The sequence below is a fragment of the Cyprinus carpio genome, chromosome A25 (assembly GCF_018340385.1).
Source record: "Cyprinus carpio isolate SPL01 chromosome A25, ASM1834038v1, whole genome shotgun sequence".
NCBI lineage: Eukaryota > Metazoa > Chordata > Actinopteri > Cypriniformes > Cyprinidae > Cyprinus > Cyprinus carpio.
Genome location: NC_056596.1, coordinates 15,916,985 through 15,934,448, shown reverse-complemented (window position 1 = coordinate 15,934,448; position 17,464 = coordinate 15,916,985). Strand labels below are relative to the sequence as shown.

General features: G+C 35.1%; 2 protein-coding genes across 6 annotated transcripts; both read left to right on the top strand.

Annotated features, from left to right (window-relative positions):
- The first annotated feature begins 816 nt into the window (after positions 1 to 816).
- On the top strand, positions 817 to 6,944 carry LOC109083494 (protein SPT2 homolog). Of its 5 annotated transcripts, XM_042715705.1 has the most exons (7): positions 817 to 1,346; positions 1,592 to 1,706; positions 3,913 to 5,271; positions 5,733 to 5,889; positions 6,064 to 6,141; positions 6,298 to 6,387; positions 6,497 to 6,944. In XM_042715705.1, the coding sequence occupies exons 1-6, from the start codon at positions 1,287 to 1,289 to the stop codon at positions 6,383 to 6,385; spliced, it is 1,857 nt and encodes a 618-aa protein (XP_042571639.1). In that variant the 5' UTR covers positions 817 to 1,286; the 3' UTR covers positions 6,386 to 6,387; positions 6,497 to 6,944. The 5 variants fall into 5 exon arrangements, with proteins under 5 accessions (XP_042571639.1, XP_042571640.1, XP_042571638.1 ...); XM_042715706.1 differs by having other exon boundaries at positions 3,913 to 5,259; positions 6,298 to 6,944; XM_042715704.1 differs by having other exon boundaries at positions 6,298 to 6,944.
- Positions 6,945 to 8,955: 2,011 nt separating this feature from the next.
- On the top strand, positions 8,956 to 17,376 carry uevld (UEV and lactate/malate dehyrogenase domains). The gene is made up of 12 exons (XM_019098279.2): positions 8,956 to 9,116; positions 9,301 to 9,385; positions 9,612 to 9,677; positions 9,774 to 9,937; positions 12,061 to 12,202; positions 12,291 to 12,379; positions 12,477 to 12,582; positions 13,812 to 13,982; positions 14,190 to 14,363; positions 15,668 to 15,755; positions 15,879 to 16,002; positions 16,553 to 17,376. The coding sequence occupies exons 1-12, from the start codon at positions 9,075 to 9,077 to the stop codon at positions 16,715 to 16,717; spliced, it is 1,416 nt and encodes a 471-aa protein (XP_018953824.1). The 5' UTR covers positions 8,956 to 9,074; the 3' UTR covers positions 16,718 to 17,376.
- Positions 17,377 to 17,464: the final 88 nt, after the last annotated feature.

The following is a 17,464-nucleotide window of genomic DNA, read 5'->3' as shown; positions in this document are numbered from 1 at the left end:
GAAGGTGTTGACGTTACGGCGAGCCTCAGCAAATGTGTATAGTCCTTTAATCGCGTTTTTAATACGTTTTATCGTCAACATATATTTCTGATATACAATGCGAGTTCGATATACATTCTAAATGTTAATAAAATGGTATTTAGATGCGTGAATGGTAGCTGCACTGTTTCTTGAATCCGCATCGACACCTTGTGGCAGCATTTAGTAATCAATATTGCTACTCACTGTTTTCCTAAAAGGTCGGTAATATTGCCTTAAAGTACAAACTGATGTCTTGGTATTGCAAGCTTTGTCTAGAATAAATATTTAGAATGCAAAAAAATAAAAAAATTATTGAGAGTGTAATATTGAACTTGTGCTGGCCATATGTTTTATGTTTTAGTTTTTATTTAGTAACATCCATTATTTATTTATACGAATCAGGTTATTTTTAGTTCTCATTTCAATTCAGTTTGTGTAAATGTATGTGTGTATTGTACACACACACACACACACAAACACATTTATATATAATTATACGTGGCTTAGCTTATTTTAAAAGTAATGCATTTGCATTTAAAAATCCCATTTGCAGTCTATAAAAAATAAAAAGTAAAAGAAAGAAAGTAAAGCATGTGTCTTAACTTAGAAAGGTACAATTATACTTTTGTTTTTATGCTTAGTAACCTATCTACAATTATTATCTACTAAATATCTACAGTTTTAGGTCTTATGTAATTGTGTTTTTTTTTTTTTTTTTTTTGATTTCCAACATATAATATAGAGGTACTGAACAAATATATGTCTTATGTAATTGTGTTATGAAAGAAGAAGAAACCGCGTCTCTTAATCAACCGGAAGTAATGTGTCAACGTAAACCGGATGACGTGGGTTTGTAGTTGCCTCTCGAGCGCAGATCTAACGAGGATTTTCCACAATCGCGGTGTTTTTATAGCTTCAGTGTTTCATGCCGCTCAGTGACAGTTTAGGGAAACTGATCCGGTATCACAGAGCGAATACATAACGGAACCTTTCGTAGAATCTGTCTGGTTCTCCGTAGTTAACGGGTTTAAATGCACAGCAGCTGAACAGATGGCGAGCAGCAGCTGAAGGGAGTTGATCTGATCGAGGGTTTCCTCTGTGAGTTTCTTCTCCTTCCTCCAAAACTCGTTTGGTTTTAACATCAGGACTGATTTCAGTTGATTGTGTTTACGGGCACAGAAGCTCTCTGAGGTTAGTGTTTGTCAGTTGGTGAGTGGTAGCTATTGCTATTAGCTGAATAAGTGAGCTGTGGACAGTTAGGGATCATGGATTTCGACAACGTGCTGTCCATCGCCTCCCAAAACCAAGGCCTCAGCAACGTACCGGTATGTAAGAGAAATGCCCATGAGACAAATCATACAACATCATTTATTGTCTGTAATATAGTAGATTTAAATGTGTAATCGAGGTCGACAGATTCAGTGCTGTAACATGTCAGTAAATCTTGATTTAGGGCAGTATTAGTTAATGTTGACCATGTATTGAGAAAAGTTTTTTTTTTAATGTTTGTGTAATTTCACATGCACTTGTTTGCATTGCTATGGTTCTCAATCATGTCTGTCCTTTTTAGAAGCGGTATAGCTTGAAAACCGGTCCACCGAAGAAAGATGTCAGAGTCAAAGGAGTTAATTCGGCTGCGGTGCAGGCCTTCTTGAAAAAACAGGCCGTGGAGCAGAAGAAAAAAGGTGCACTTTTCTTCTTGAACCTGGTTTAGCTGTCACGCCATTGCCAACCTGTGAGACTACAAAAAGATTGTTGTTTTCCATATAAATAAAATGAAACGGATGCTGTTAAGATAATGAAAATTTAAACTCTGTGTTCCAGTATCCAGTTATTTTGACCTGGACTGTATTTTCTAGTTATGTTATCGCATTGGACTGATGCCTATTGACTTTGCTTACGCAGGGTACAACAACGTCCACAAAAAATTGGATAATCTTTGTACTTTTTAGGATCACAACCACACACATCTTACCAGCCAATGATGCGTGAGCTAACTATATATATCGACGCCCAGCATCTCAATGCATTAAATGGCACACAGACCTGAAAGGGAAGCCCACATGAAACTATATGTTTATAAGCTTCTTTAAAGGGCTGCTTAAAGAGTTACTCCACCCAAAAATGAAAATTTTGTCATTAATCACTTACCTCCATGTTGTTCCAAACCAGTAAAAGCTTTGTTCGTCTTCGGAACACAATTTAAGATATTTTGGATGAAAACCGGGAGGCTTGTGACTGTCCCATAGACTGCCAAATAAATAACAGTGTCAAGGTCCAGGGAAGTATGAAAAGCATCGTCTGAATAGTCCATCCGCCATCAGTGATTCAACCGTAACCTTATGAAGCGACGAGAAAACTTTTTGTATACGAAGAAAACAAAAATAATGACTTTATTCAACAATTCCTCTCATCTGTGTCTCTCCAAAAAAAAGCGTAGCGCCATTTTGGCAAATATGAGCTGTATTCAGATGGCGTACGCTCTTCTGTGTCAGCGGTGCTGTTCTGATGCGCTGTTTTCTTTCAAAACAGTGTCTTCTTGACACTGTTATTTATTTGGCAGTCTATGGGACAGTCACAAGCCTCCCGGTTTTCATCCAAAATATCTTAAATTGTGTTCCGAAGACGAACAAAGCTTTTACGGGTTTGGAACGACATGGGGGTAAGAGATTAATGACAAAATTTTCATTTAGGGGTATCCCTTTAAAAAGTGCTCACATGCCTATGTAGGCCTTTGTGCTAAAGCTCACACGCCACCTCCACTATTTTGAATGCATTTAAAAAATTGCTGCACCGATTCGTGCAGCTCTATTCTGGTATATCACATAACTCTAGCACACAAGTTATATGGAACCCTTTTATAATACCTAATTTTATTTATTTAGTTAGTTCTTTCAAATATTGACAGCTCCAACAATTTGTACACACTTGCCAGGAAGTTTCTAGCAATCCTAGAGACCTGGTTTGGCTGGTTCAGGTGTGTATAATTCTCTAAAGCTTGTAGTCCGAAAAATCTAATTGTTAGAAATGGAATGCAAACATGTTTTTGAGTATCATATTTGGTATATGAGGCTAATACATTTTAATAGAGGAGAATGTGGAGTTTAAAAAAACACAGAGGCCCAAATTGAGTGAAAATATGCAATTTGGTGCAGTTACTGATATTTATATGGCCAAAATTCTGAAATATGATATTCTGGCAGCTTGTAATATAAATCAGTGAGATCTGTATAACAGTATAGCAGACTGTTTAAAACTAGTATTTAATGCATATCAGTTGTTGATCAATATCCTCCAATAATATTGTGGGGGCAAATCATATAATGCAATGCAAGACAGTGATGTTTGAAAGATGAACAAATAAACATTTATCAAAAGCCTGATGGATCATATTTGAGACTCACTAAAATATTCATTGATAATCAAGTTAAACCAAGTTGGCACAGTCCATTAAGTGTTTATCTTGAAATATTAATAACAATATAAATGTTTTTCTTATGCGTTTAAGAATCAATAAAGATTTCACAGCATATAGACACGTGAAACACAACCTGAGGGGGGACGTTGTATACAAGCATGATAAAATAATGAATCGTGATTTTTCTGAAAACAATCGTGATTTGATATTTTTGCCATATTGCCCACCCCTAACAAGAAGTTTTTCAGCAAAGTATTGATAATATAGAGGCCTTAGAAGTTTACGTATTAAATATAATATAGTTGGCTTTATGGGGTCGGTCGGTATTGGAGCTAAACTCTGCAGGATAGTGGCCTTGCAGGAGAAGGATAAGACACCCCTGCCATAGAGTTTTGGAAAGGCGTGAGGGTGAGAAAATAATGGTACGTCTCATATGATGCATATTTTGATGTTTCTCTCATTCTCTTTCTTAGAAATACAGAGTAAGAAAGCAAAAGAGGAACTGTTGGCCAAAAGAGTGGAGCTGAAATCAGACAGGAAGGCAAGAGCAATGGCTTCACGAACCAAGGACAATTTCAGAGGTTACAACGGCATCCCTGTCATAGACCAGCCCAATAAGAGGAGGTCGAAGGGGGATGGATCGGAAGAGCAGCAAAGTTTGAACACGTATGATGATGATGATGGTTATAATTATGACTGTGAGGGAACAGATTCTGAGTCTGAAGAACAAAGCATGCCTGTCAAGCCTCAGTCTCGAGCTGAGACCTCCAACAAAGTTGACAGCAAACCGAAAAAACCCAGTGCTCCAGTAAGGCCTCCACCAGCATCAATGAACTTTGCAGACCTACTGAAACTTGCGGAAAAGAAGCAGTTTGAACCTGTTGAAATTAAAGTAGTGAAGAAGCCCGAAGAGAGGCTTAGAACAGCAGAGGAGATTCGGGAGCTCGAAATGGAGCGCAGAGTTAAGAATCAGGATAGAGGGAAGGACGCCAAACCAGACAAGAATTCAGGACACAAACCCAGCTCAAATTCACAAAAGAAAAATGTAGACCGAGATGGCAAAAATGAAAAATTGCCCAAGCCATCAGGGGAAAAGTACCAGTCAAGTAGTACCAGCAAAAAGCCAAAGCTTCAAGCAATCAGTGAAAGAACTCCAAGTTCTGCCAAACTGCACGGAGACAGAAATTCAGGCTCCTCAGGTGCCTTAAATGGTAAAGCTGCCATGAAGAATGGTGCGTCGTTTCAATCGAAACAAGCACCAACCAGACCCTCACTAGGCCAAAGGCCCACAACCTCAAGTGACCTTATCCCAAAGAAGGGGAATATCTCAGTACCTCAAGGGAAATCAAATATTTCAGGAAGTCGCACTGGAGTTGCTCCTGGTGCAGCTAGACCAAGTCAAGCACCACACAAAAACTCTGGGCAAGGTAGACCTAGTAACTCTGACAGGGGTGGGCAACCTCAGAAGCAAGCAAAACCAGGGCATTTAACACGGCCTGTGACCAACGGACTTGTACGACCTTCTTCTGGTGATCCCTCAAAGCTACCAAGACCAGGTGGTAGTTTGCAAGCTCAGCAGGTTCCTGGCAGCTCCAAGGCCTCCATAAATGGACCAAGCAGGATGGGAGGTGTTGTTTCTGGGAGACCGTTAAATGGCATGGGCTCTGGCCCTGGGAGACCTCAGTGCACTGTTGTTTCAGAGACTATTTCATCAAAAAACTTTGTACCGAAACCTGGGATGGTTCCAAGACCTCTAGGCCCTCAAGGCCCAAGGACAGTGGTTGGACCCACAGGCCACAGAATCCTGGTTAGACCTCCTGGTAAGGGTTGTGGTAAGAACCTCCTAATTGCCAAGTGTGTCATGATTTCTGTTTGTTAATATTATTAAGAGAACTACTGTTTCAACACATCCCAGTTCCAAAATAACACAAAGTACTTCCTACTAGGGTTGCACAGTTTACCGGTACTATGATAGTATCGCGATACTAAGGCTTCAAAATACTGCCGGTGCCACGGTATTTTTTTTTAAACGTTAGTAATGTATGTGCGGCAGTCGCTAAAATGTTTGAACACTTGTGCCTTCAAATAAACAATGCAAAAGCGTATTTTGGTGCCCTTTAATGGCTCAAAATACTGTGTAGAGTACGTGACACCTGTTTCACACTGGATGCGCGAGCATGTTCCATAAAAAATAATTTTTGTCTTTAATTTGTAATCGGTAGCAACAATAATGCCTTGTGTGTATTCTTACGTTTTTGAAGTTGTATCTCATCTACTCCTGCTATTTTTAAAGGACCAGCGTTGCCCCCCATAACATCCAATTATAAACGGAAGTATGAGGAGGAGGAAGATTTTGACTCTGAGATGGATGACTTCATCGACGATGAAGGAGAAGACCAAGATGAAATTTCGAAACACATCAGGGAAATCTTTGGCTATGACAAGTCCAAGTGAGTTCTTACCCAGCTTAAGATTTACATAAAATATTCTTGGGCTTGAAAAATACTCTACGCTGGTATTTGATCTCGCCAGTTATGCGTTTGCGTATTTGCATAGAATGTATTTTGCCTTAAATTACAAGGAGTTTGCCTACTTTGTGGTAAATTTGTCTTTTGTTTTAACAGATATAAAGATGAAAGCGATTATGCGTTGAAATTTATGGAGAGCAGCTGGAAGGACCAGCAGAAAGAGGAAGCGAGGAGGTAAGATTTCAGCTCCAAACTACAAGTGGGTAAATACTAGTTCTGACAAACTGCTTTGGTTCATCATCATTTTCACCAAATCATCACACTATTGCCTTCTTTTGTGTGTGTGTTTTTTTTTGCCTTGCCTTGCCTTGCCCCTGATTGTCTGATTAGCCTGCGATTGGCAGTGTATGAGGACCAGGAGGAGGAAAGACGAGAACTTGAGGAGATGAGGCTGAAGAATGCCAAGAAGAGAAAATGATCGTGATGATTGTGTTTCCGATAGACTGAAATAAAACGCTTCTCTCCCTTTATGCAGAGGACCGTCGGAAATGGCGTTCCTTAATTACACCTGTTTTTGTTTCTGCCTCAGTTTACGCCTGGGCATCAGGGAGGATGAAGAGGAGATGCGTATGGAGGAGGAGGAGATGAAAAGAAAACTAGCGATGAAAGCAAAGCGGAAAAAGATTTAGTTTGCCGTGCTTGACTTTGATCTCGTCTTATTTGGTTGGGAGGAACCAAGCGGAATGGAAATGCCTTCCTTCTGCCGCTGACGTTGTTACACTATTTATTTGAACGCCCAAGCCATGGGAGCAGGTTTGCACTATCAAGAGCCCATCTGAGAATCACAATAGCGTTTTTTTTTGTATCTGTAGAAACCATGAAAGTATATCGATGTGGAAGCCTTACATCTCAAGCACCAACGTACAGATTGGTCCTGATCTTGGGAGAGTTATTTTATTTGTACTATTTAATTGGTGAAAAAAGACAGAAGACTGCCATCTTTCCAATGTATTTTTTTGTTAAAGAGATTTAACAGATTCTGTTGTACTGTCATTTGTTCATTCTTTGTTTTTGCTGTAATGGTAATGTAAAGCACAACCTGCTTGTAATGCAAATGACATCATTCACATTTCAACATTTCTTGCTTCCTCTAGATAACTGGTCAACGTTTGTAACATGGCAAAACCGTGGTATTCTGTGAAGTATCTGGAAGCACCAGTGCTGTGAATAACATTGGCCATCAGTAGTTTTTGTTACTGATCCAAACCACCAGTGTTGGACGTTTGAAGCACTATACGCAAACAAAAATGTTAGTGGTGTAGGTTTTAATGTGTCATGATGAAAAACGAAGCAGAATTTGTTTTGACCAGCACATAAGTCAGATAGTTCATTAGTCTAACCTTTATTAGTTTGCAGCTACCACTTGCTCTCGCCCAGAGTGAAATGCTGCAGGAGTTTCACCATCATGTCTTTATTATCCGCTTCAAAGCTAGGCACATAAGATATAATACATCTAACGGTGCAGGCAAATTACATTTCACACACCATTTGCCTGCTTTGTTACTTCTGTCTTAGTCAATGGAGTTGTTTCGACATTATGTGGTAAGTGCTAATTAAGGTTACTTGGATTCAGGGGGCCACTAGGGTTTCTGGGGCCCTTGAACAATATATTGACCCGGGGCCCTAAATCGTGTGCACGGTTTTAACGGTTAATAGTTGATTTGGATATAGGGGTTGAGTTTTGTCCAGCAGCATTAGGCCTACTTAACCTACCCACAACAATAATAAAACATAAATTAATTATATTTGAATGATAAACAATTCTGGTAGTGTTGGGTTGCCATTTGATTACTAATGTAAGGCAAAACTCTATCACTTTACATCATTGGTCTCAAACTCAATCCCTGGAGGACAGTTCAGCTCCAGCCCTGATCAAACACAGCTAATCAAGCGCTTCAGGATCACTAGAAACTAACAAACAGGAGTTGGAGCTAAACTCTGCAGAGCTGTGGTCCTCCAGGAGTTGAGTTTGAGACCACTGCTCTACATCATGACAACTTATTTGTTGAACAATAGCGTAGTAACCAGAAATATGTCTTGTGTATTAAATATATTTGCTGTATGCCATTGCATGTGCCAGGAGAGGTATAATAATAATAATAACAACAGATACATATCAAATTATAAAAATACACGCTGTCAAAAGCATTCACGAGGTGGACACAAACTTTTACTTGATATTGGTCCCATATTTGATTAAATTTCACATATTCTTCGTATATTACACATTTTTTTTCTGAATGACCATATGACAATAACTCATACACAGTTTTATATTTTGCCAATATCCAGTTTTTCTTCATTTCAAAGTAACTTTTACCTATAATTGGCTTAATTTTCCTTAAAATTATGAAAAAAAAACTAAATAATGAATAAGAAGAAACCTGTACAAAATATGTTTGTACATTAAATTATATTTCCTATGAAAACAAAACTAACAAAGGTCTTGCGTGCATTGTTAATTTAGCCTATTTATATTACTGCAAAATTGAAGTCTACATAAGCAAAAATGTTTAAATTCATCCCCATTGTTTATGCTGTTCATTGTTTTTACGTCGTTCACAATTTGATTGTTTTATTCTCTGAAACTGCAAAAACAAAAAGTCATTAACATGTTTAAATTATTATGATAGTGTTCTCAGATCCCCTGTTAGCACCAGACTATTGTTTTATGCTATGCTTTGTTCGGTACTTGTTTCTCGTGCCTTCAATAAAACTAAATAAACAAACAAACAAATATGCCGTTTATTAAACTCGTGCACTTTTTCTTTTCTTTTCATAATGGTGAATCTTGTGAAAAATATTTTATGACAAAATCATATAAAAATATATTATAATCTTTTTATAAATATTAAAATCCAATAATTAAAAAAAAAAATTAAAAAAAAAAATTATAACAAATTTAGTAATTATATTTTGTAATTATAACAAATCAGTCCGCCTCTCCGTCGGTGTGCTGTGTTGGTTTGTCTTCGCCGCTCGCGGCTTGCCGTAGCAGACAGCATCAGCTGGAATGTGTTTGCGGAAGCTACATTTCATTGCTCGGTTGAGATTGAACCGCTCTAGCTTTCCTCGGTTTCACACTTGGTTTTACTCAAACAAACAAAATGGATTTCAACTCGGAATCTGTGAAGAAAGTTCTCTCTAAGGTGAGCAACGTTAACTCCTAAGTTCTTGTTCACGTGTATCTTATATAGTCATTGAATTAGAGATGATCCATAGACACTGGTTAAACCTGTTTGAAAAGTCGAGTCAGTGTCTTAAAAACCACATTTACCACCAGCCTTTAAATATAGAGGCTTTTCTCTAACATGCTGCGTGTTTTCGTCCTAGTATAAATTCCGCGATGTCGCTATTGAAGAGCTAAACAAAGTGTCTCGGGTCCATCCTGATATGAAACTAATATCTGCAACATACAGTAAGTCGCTCTAAATACATCACAATATATGAAATCACATTATCTGGCTTAGTTATAGAGTTCAGAGTTTAATTCCGTAGAGTGTTATTCAATTTTATATTAAAATTACTGCATAAAACATATTAATTTATAATGTTATATCATGAATATTATCTATATCTGTGATTGTGTGCATCGTTTGTGATTATTTAATTCTGCTGAGTCATTGTTGAGATGTATTTTACAGCATCTAGTGACAGTTTGCAGAAGGACCTGCTGAAGCTGGTTGGAAACATCCCGGTCAGGTATCAAGGTGAGACTCTGTCTGTCTCTGGTTTATCTGAAGCAGGAAAAGCTGCTCAGAAGACCCCTGATATCTGAGTCTGTCTGGACGGTCATGTATTCACAGGGCGCTCCTATAACCTGCCCATCCTGCTGTGGCTCTTGGATTCCTTTCCTTTCACGCCTCCCGTCTGCTTCCTGAGACCCACGTCCAGCATGGTGATACGGGAGGGTAAACACGTGGACTCGAAGGGCAGAATACACCTGCCAGGCCTGCACACCTGGGACCATGTGAGGGAACCTCAAACCGTATTTACAGTATATGCAGAATAGTTTTGATTCAGTTAACTCATTATCTGATTCCTAGAATATTTGTAGAAATATTTTTTATTGAGTAGCCTTTAATTAAATAAATAAATAAATGAAATAAAGAATAAATATATTTATTTATTTATTTATTATTTATTAAAATAATAATAATAATATATATATATATATATATATATATATATATATATATATATATATATATATATATATATATATATATATATATAATATATACATGCATACAGTACAGGTCAAAAGTTTGGAAACATTACTATTTTTTATGTTTTTGAAAGAAGTCTCTTCTGCTCATCAAGCCTGCATTTATTTTATCAAAAATACAGAAAAAACAGTAATATTGTGAAATATTATTACAACTTAAAATAATAGTTTTTCTATTTGAATATACTTAAAAAAAAATAATTTATTCCTGTGATGCAAAGCTGAATTTTCAGCATCATTACTCCAGCCTTCAGTGTCACATGTAACATCCAGTCTATCACATGATCATTTAGAAATCATTCTAATATTCTGATTTATTATGAGTGTTGAAAACAGTTCTGCTGTCTAATATATTTGATGAATAAAAGGTTAAAAAGAACTGCATTTATTCAAAAAAAAAAAAATTTCTAATAATATATATTCTAATAATATATTTTCTTTACTATCACTTTTTATCAATTTAACACATCCTTGCTGAATAAAGGTATTGATTTTATTTAAAAAAAAGAAAGAAAAAAAAAATTAATGACCCCAAATTTACTCACCAGTAGTGTATATTGTTATTACAAAATATTTATATTTTAAAAAAACATAGCTTCTTTTTTTTATTTTTTTTTTTTTTTTTTTTTACTTTTTATTCATCAAAGTATCCTAAAAAAGTATCACATGTTCTGAAAAAATATTAAGCAGCAGAACTGTTTCCAACTTTGATAATGAATCATCATATTAGAATGATTTCTAAAGGATCATGTGATAATTGATCCTAAAAATTTTGCATCACAAAAATAAATGATAATTTAAAGTATTATAAATTTAAAAACAATTATTTTAAATTGTAATAATATATCACAATATTATATTTTTTTTTCTGTATTTTTGATCAAATAAATGTAAGCTTGATGAGCAGAAGAAACTTCTTTCAAAAACATTAAAAATAGTAATGTTTCCAAACTTTTGACCTGTACTGTATATGTATATAATAATGTCAAAAGGTCAGATTTTTTTTTTTTTTTTTTTTAAAGAATTTTATCTAAGTTTCTTCTGCTTGCCAAGGATGTTTTTATTTGATTTAAAAATACAGTAAACTAAATTTGTATTTTTAGTACATTTTAAAAGAACCATTGTCTAATTGAATATAATTTAAAATGTAATTTATTCATGTGATGCAAATTTCCGCATCATTCCTCCAGTCTTCAGTGTCACGTGATTCTTCAGAAATCATTCTGATATGACGATTTGCTGCTCAGTTATTACTGGAACTTAATTATTAATAATAGTTCATAATATTATCGATGTTGAAAACAATTTTTCTGACTTATTATTTGTGTAGAAACCAGGATCTGTGATGAATAGAAAGTAAAAAAAACAGTGTTTATCTGAAATCTAATTTGTACATTACAAGTGCCTTTACTGTCACTTTTGATTAATTTATTAAGTTTTAAACATTGATGATAATAGGAACCCTTAATAATAATTAAGCATCAATAATAATTGATAATAAACAACAAATCATCATATCAGAATGATTTCTGAAGATCACGTGACACTGAAGACTGGAGTAATGATGTTGAAAATTCAGCTGCGCATCACAGAAATAAATTAAATTTTAAAATATATTCAAATAGAAAACAATGATTTGAAACGGTAATAATATTTTATAATATTGCTGCATTTACTGTATTTTTGATCAAATAAATGCAGCCTTGGTGAGCAAAACCATTAAAATAACTGTAATTATTACAAACTTCTAACCCTTGATGAATAAATAATAAAAATATGTGTATATATATAATTAAAATAAATAAATGGAAGTTATTTAAAACTTAAATCTAAAAATAAATGACTAATAATAATAACTGTTGCAGCCAAAGTCATCTGTGAACGGGCTTCTGGCAGAGATGATTGCTAAGTTTGAAGAGGAGCCTCCTCTGGGCACCAGATCTGCAGCACAGGGAGACAGTCCCAACGATCTGCTGGCCTATGTGTCAAACCTCAGCCTTAATGAAGGTTTGTCTGGGATGGACATGAAAATACTCAGCTGCACATGTTGAGTACCGCTTTTATGAATTCAGATCATCTGCACTTGCTCTTATAGGTGGAAATCGGCTTGATCAGGAGTTTAAGGTCTCTGTGATTGGTGGAGGAGATTTGGGAATCGCTGCTGTGTTGAGTATTATGGCAAAAGTAACAACATATTTGTTTTTTTGTTTGCCAGAAATAGCTTATGCTTACATAACCGCATTTTTGTGACCAAGCTGTGTTGTCATACTTTCCGTCATAGTGCTGTGTTGACAAACTGGTTTTGATTGACGTCCCTGAGAGCTCAACTAAAGGCGGCACAATGGATTTGGAGATTTTCAGTTTGCCAAAGGTCGAGGTCTCAAAAGGTGCTTTTCATCACCACACTGAACACATTACCACACATGGAAAATATAAGTTTTAACATGTAAAGAACAGCAAAGTTTACTTCTCAGGTATTAAATCTTAATTAGCAAAATCAAGGGTGGATTTAATGATATATTGTATATCCATGTCTGGTTCATATTTCACCTCAAAATCAAAGGAAAGAATTATGCCATTATATTTTACTTAAGAATGTATTTTTATTTATTTTTTGTATTTTTTTTTTTCCAATGTGACAATCATTTTCATGACCTTTATAAACATTTTCAAATTCCCATCCCTGATATTTCCATATTATTTAAATACTATACTAGTATTATTATAGCTCTTACTTTTATATTTTTAGCTTTTATTTTTTCTAATTTGGTTTGGTTTTTTCTTTATATTCATATTTAGCTTTTTTCGGGTTTTAGTTCTTAAAGTTTTCCATCTATTATTTCTATTTTATTTAATTTCAGCATTATTTTAAATACCGTAAATGTAAAAAAAATATACATTAAAAAAGTTTTTTATGTTTAATTTGGGATAACAGCGCTGATTCTCATTAATGTGATACAGAAAAAATATATTATTTAAATGGTTGTATTTAAAGCAAAACTTTTTTTATTAAATAATTTTTAATTATTATTTTATTTAGATTTTGCTTGTACATGTGAAACATACTCTTAAAGATATTGTATAGTTTATATTAAAAATCTGATTTTTTTTTAAATATCACAATTACATTAATATCCAAATTAAATTCTAGATATAATGTATTAATAATTTTAGCCCTCTATGACATTAATGATTAGTTTTAATTTATTTTAATTTATATAATATTTTAGTTTTTGCTTATATTTTGAATAATATTTTTTTGTATTTGAATTAAAAAAAATTTTACTTTTTTTTTTATCAGTTTTTAAATGTTGTAGACATATAATAAATTAATAAAATGACAAAAACACTAGTTTTAAGTTTTAGTTTATTTTAGTCCTTCAACTTGAGAAAATTATTTCATTTTTTAAATATTTGAATATATTTCAGTTAATTATTTAAAAATATATATATATAATAAAAAAATTATAAATTAATTTTTTAATGGTTTTGGTTAATAATAATAATAATAAGTGAAGATACAGTCACCACAAAGTCTTTGCATGTCTTTAGCTCTTAGTTTTACTGTCTATATTGTTTCAGTTCCTCAAGTGTGTGTTTCTTCTTCATGTCACAGACCTGTCGGCCTCGGCGGGATCTAAGGTGGTGGTGATCACAGCCAATGCCTGGAGTGATGAGCAGTCATATCTGAGCGTAGTTCAGACTAATGTGGACATGTACAGATCCATCATCCCTCGTCTCGCCCAGCTGAGTCCAAAAGCTGTGCTGCTCGTCGCCTCTCAACCAGGTTCGCAAACAGAGTCTGCTAGCTTAGCTTCTGCGTAAAGACAACAGGAATTCAAAATGGGTTGTGTTTATTTTCTTTATTAATGGTTCTGGTCTTAGTGAATGTTGTTTCACGATTTAGTCAGCAATTACTCAACTTAAATCTAACGGACAGCAAAGTCTTGCTTTGTAGGCCATGTATGTGACCTCTTGACCTTTATGTCCACAGTGGACATTATGACACACGTTGCCTGGAGACAGAGTCATCTTCTGCCCACTCAGGTGATCGGTGTGGGCTGTAATCTGGACTCGGAGAGACTGTCTCACATCATCAACATTTCACTGGTGGCAAATAACACAGGAAAGCAGGCCTGGGTCATTGGAGAACTCTCTGAGAACAAGGGTGAGTCGATCACAAGCTCATATTTGAACAAACACAGGGGTTCTTAATTTGTCTTTCCACAAGTCTTAAAGGGATAGTTCAACTTAAAATGACAATTACCCCATGATTTACTCACCCTCAAGCCATCCTAGGTGTATATGATTTTATTCTCTGACGAATACAATCAGAGTTATATTAAAAAATATCCTGACTCTTCCAAGCTTTATAATGGCAGTGAATGGGTGTTAAGATTTTGAAGTCCAAATGTTTTAAATATGGATATTATTTTTACAAAAATGCATTGCTTCGCTTCAGAAGGCTTTTATAAACCCCCCAGAACCGTGTGGAGCACTTTTTATGATGGATGGATGCACTTTTGTAGGCTTCAAAATCTCAACACCCATTCACTGCCATTATAAAGCTTGGAAGAGTCAGGATATTTTTAAATATAACTCAGATTGTATTCGTCTGAAAGAAAAAAAGTCATATACACCTAGAATGGCTTGAGCGTGAGTAAATCATGGGGTAATTGTCATTTTTGAGTGAACTATCCCTTTAAAAGTTCTTAAAATAGGAGCAGAAAATCTTAAATTCAAAAATTCATGCCATTAAATGTTATTATTTTTGTTTGGATTTCCAATACAAATATCAAAACATCCTTATATCAAAATAAATTAATTTGAATTGCAAACTGAAGATACAAAGTCTTGCTTTCTGAGAAGTATATCAAAATTAAGTAAGTCCGTTTAAAATGAGAAGAAACAGAACATTTCTGAGAACTTTTCTTGATAGATTTCCCAGAAAACAAAACTTCTTATCATGTCATCTCTGCATTTATCTTGATTTAAGATTTTTTTAAGCATTTGCACTGGAAAAACCCAAACAAAAATAGCGAGAAATAACACAACTTTTGTACAGTGATCAGAAGGTACAGTAAAAGTACGGCTGGAAGGCACTCAAACTTTGAAGTGTTGCTAATACAATTCATTGTGTTCTCCTTAGACATCTACATTTAGAGAACATAGTGATCTATTGGTCTTGCTTTAATTTATTCCTAATATTTTCTTAATTGGTCTTAAAAGTCTTGAATTTTTATTCATAAGACGTGCATAAACCCTGAAACAGGATTTGTAGAATTGAAAAGTGGATAATTATTCTAGATAAGCACTGCTACACAAATGTGGACCCGCTTCTGCTGTAACAGTTGTTAAATTGCTAACAATTTGCATGAGGTCATATTAACACCTCGGATGTACAGTAATGTTCTGAGGTCAGAGTCTGGTTTTAAGTAATTAATGTGATGGCTCTCTCTGGTTGTGTATCAGTGGCATTGTGGGGTAATATGGGGCCAGGAACTGACCAACTACAAGCGTTAACTCCAGTGTCCAACTCCACCAAACCCTTAATGGACAGGTATGGGTTAAAAATATCAGCATCCAGATATTTTTCATATAATTTCCAGTTGAATTTTAAAGAATTGTTAATTTATGGTTTGTTACTGCATGATGAAGTGTGAACTGTTTGATATGTTCTCAGGGCATTAGAGATGCTCAAAGGCAGAGGTCAGAGGTCATGGTCAGTCGGGTTGTCCATTGCTGACATCACTCACAGCATTGTAACAGACAAAAAGAAGATACACTCCGTCACAACACTGGCTGAGGTTAGTTGCCTACCTTGTAGAATAATATGTATTCAGTAAATTTGTGGTCAGGACTTCAATTGATTTACATTAAAACAATCACTTAAAATTAATTAGAATTCTTAAAAAAAAAAAAATCAATGTCTAAACTGGATATACTTTTAAAAACAACAAAGAACAACGTTGCAGCTTTTTTTTGTTTTATTAAAGGACATACAGCTCTTAAATTCTGAAGTCACAAAACGAATTGAGATTAATTAATATATTTACATTCATAGTTTGAAAACAAGCAGCTGTCGTATTTACAGCAGAACATAGCTTATATGAGGGAATCTTTAAATAAAGTGTTGGGCAATAGGGGGCCTTCAACCCAAAAGGTTAAGCACAACTGTTTTAAAACATTAACATGCAACTAACTTTTGGAAGTGTTTAGAAATTTTATGAGATCATGTAAATGCAAAAATCCAATTCTAACATGTTTCAGCTAAATTGTCTAGATTGTCAAAAGCTCTTTTTAATCTGTGTCTGTTAATTTTGAGATCATGTAAATGCAAGCCTCCAATTCTTTCAGGGTTGGGGTGGAATCGGTTCCAAAGTGTTCCTCAGCCTGCCTTGCATCCTCGGGGAAAACGGCTCTACCCGATTACCAGGAGTGGCTGTAGGTTCAGAAGATGAAATGAAGCTGAGGGAGAGCGTGGCGTGTCAGGTCAACCTCTTCATGCAGCTGAGATTGTAACTCAGGTACCGGATGAAACAGCATCACCTCTACAGGAGCTATATTTTCTCTGCAGGCTCTGTTACAGCTGCAGCTTTGAAACACACTTTCAGATTTAATGAGGGGTGAGCTCAAGGAAACTTTTCACGGAAGTTAAAGATACAGTTTAGTCCTTCCTACAATACTTGCTTATCTTATATTCTCACAGCAGCCAATGTGAAGTCAGTTGTCCATCTGACAACAATAGCACTTAACACTTTATATTGGCTTCCTGTGAAGCATTATGCATAAAATCACTGCACTTGTTTACAATACAAACTATGTATATGCAATCCTGTTTGTCATTAAGTGGTTACCTCTGAGAATAATGCATCAATGGTGCCTTTATGAAGGTTAAATTATGGTAGAAAGGTAAAATGAATGGCTTCAAGTGCTTGTTAAATGCAGTTACCAATAAGGCAGATCTGTCATGTAGGTTTGCTTTTAAATCAATTAAAGGGCATGGGTTCCTGATATGATGGTTCATGATGGTTTTATGCAAGTGAATGTGTATTTATACAGAAATACCTGACCCTTGTGTTATATTTAATCATGCTGTGCTTGTGCCATGTACCTCTGAATGTGAAATCAGAATTGATGACAGCAATAATTTAAATATTAAATAAACACTCCACTTTACACATTGTCTCATTGTTGCAAGGAGGAAAACATAACTGAGTACAGAGTTCAAAAAGGTCAAACTTTAAACTGGGTTTAAAAATTTCAACA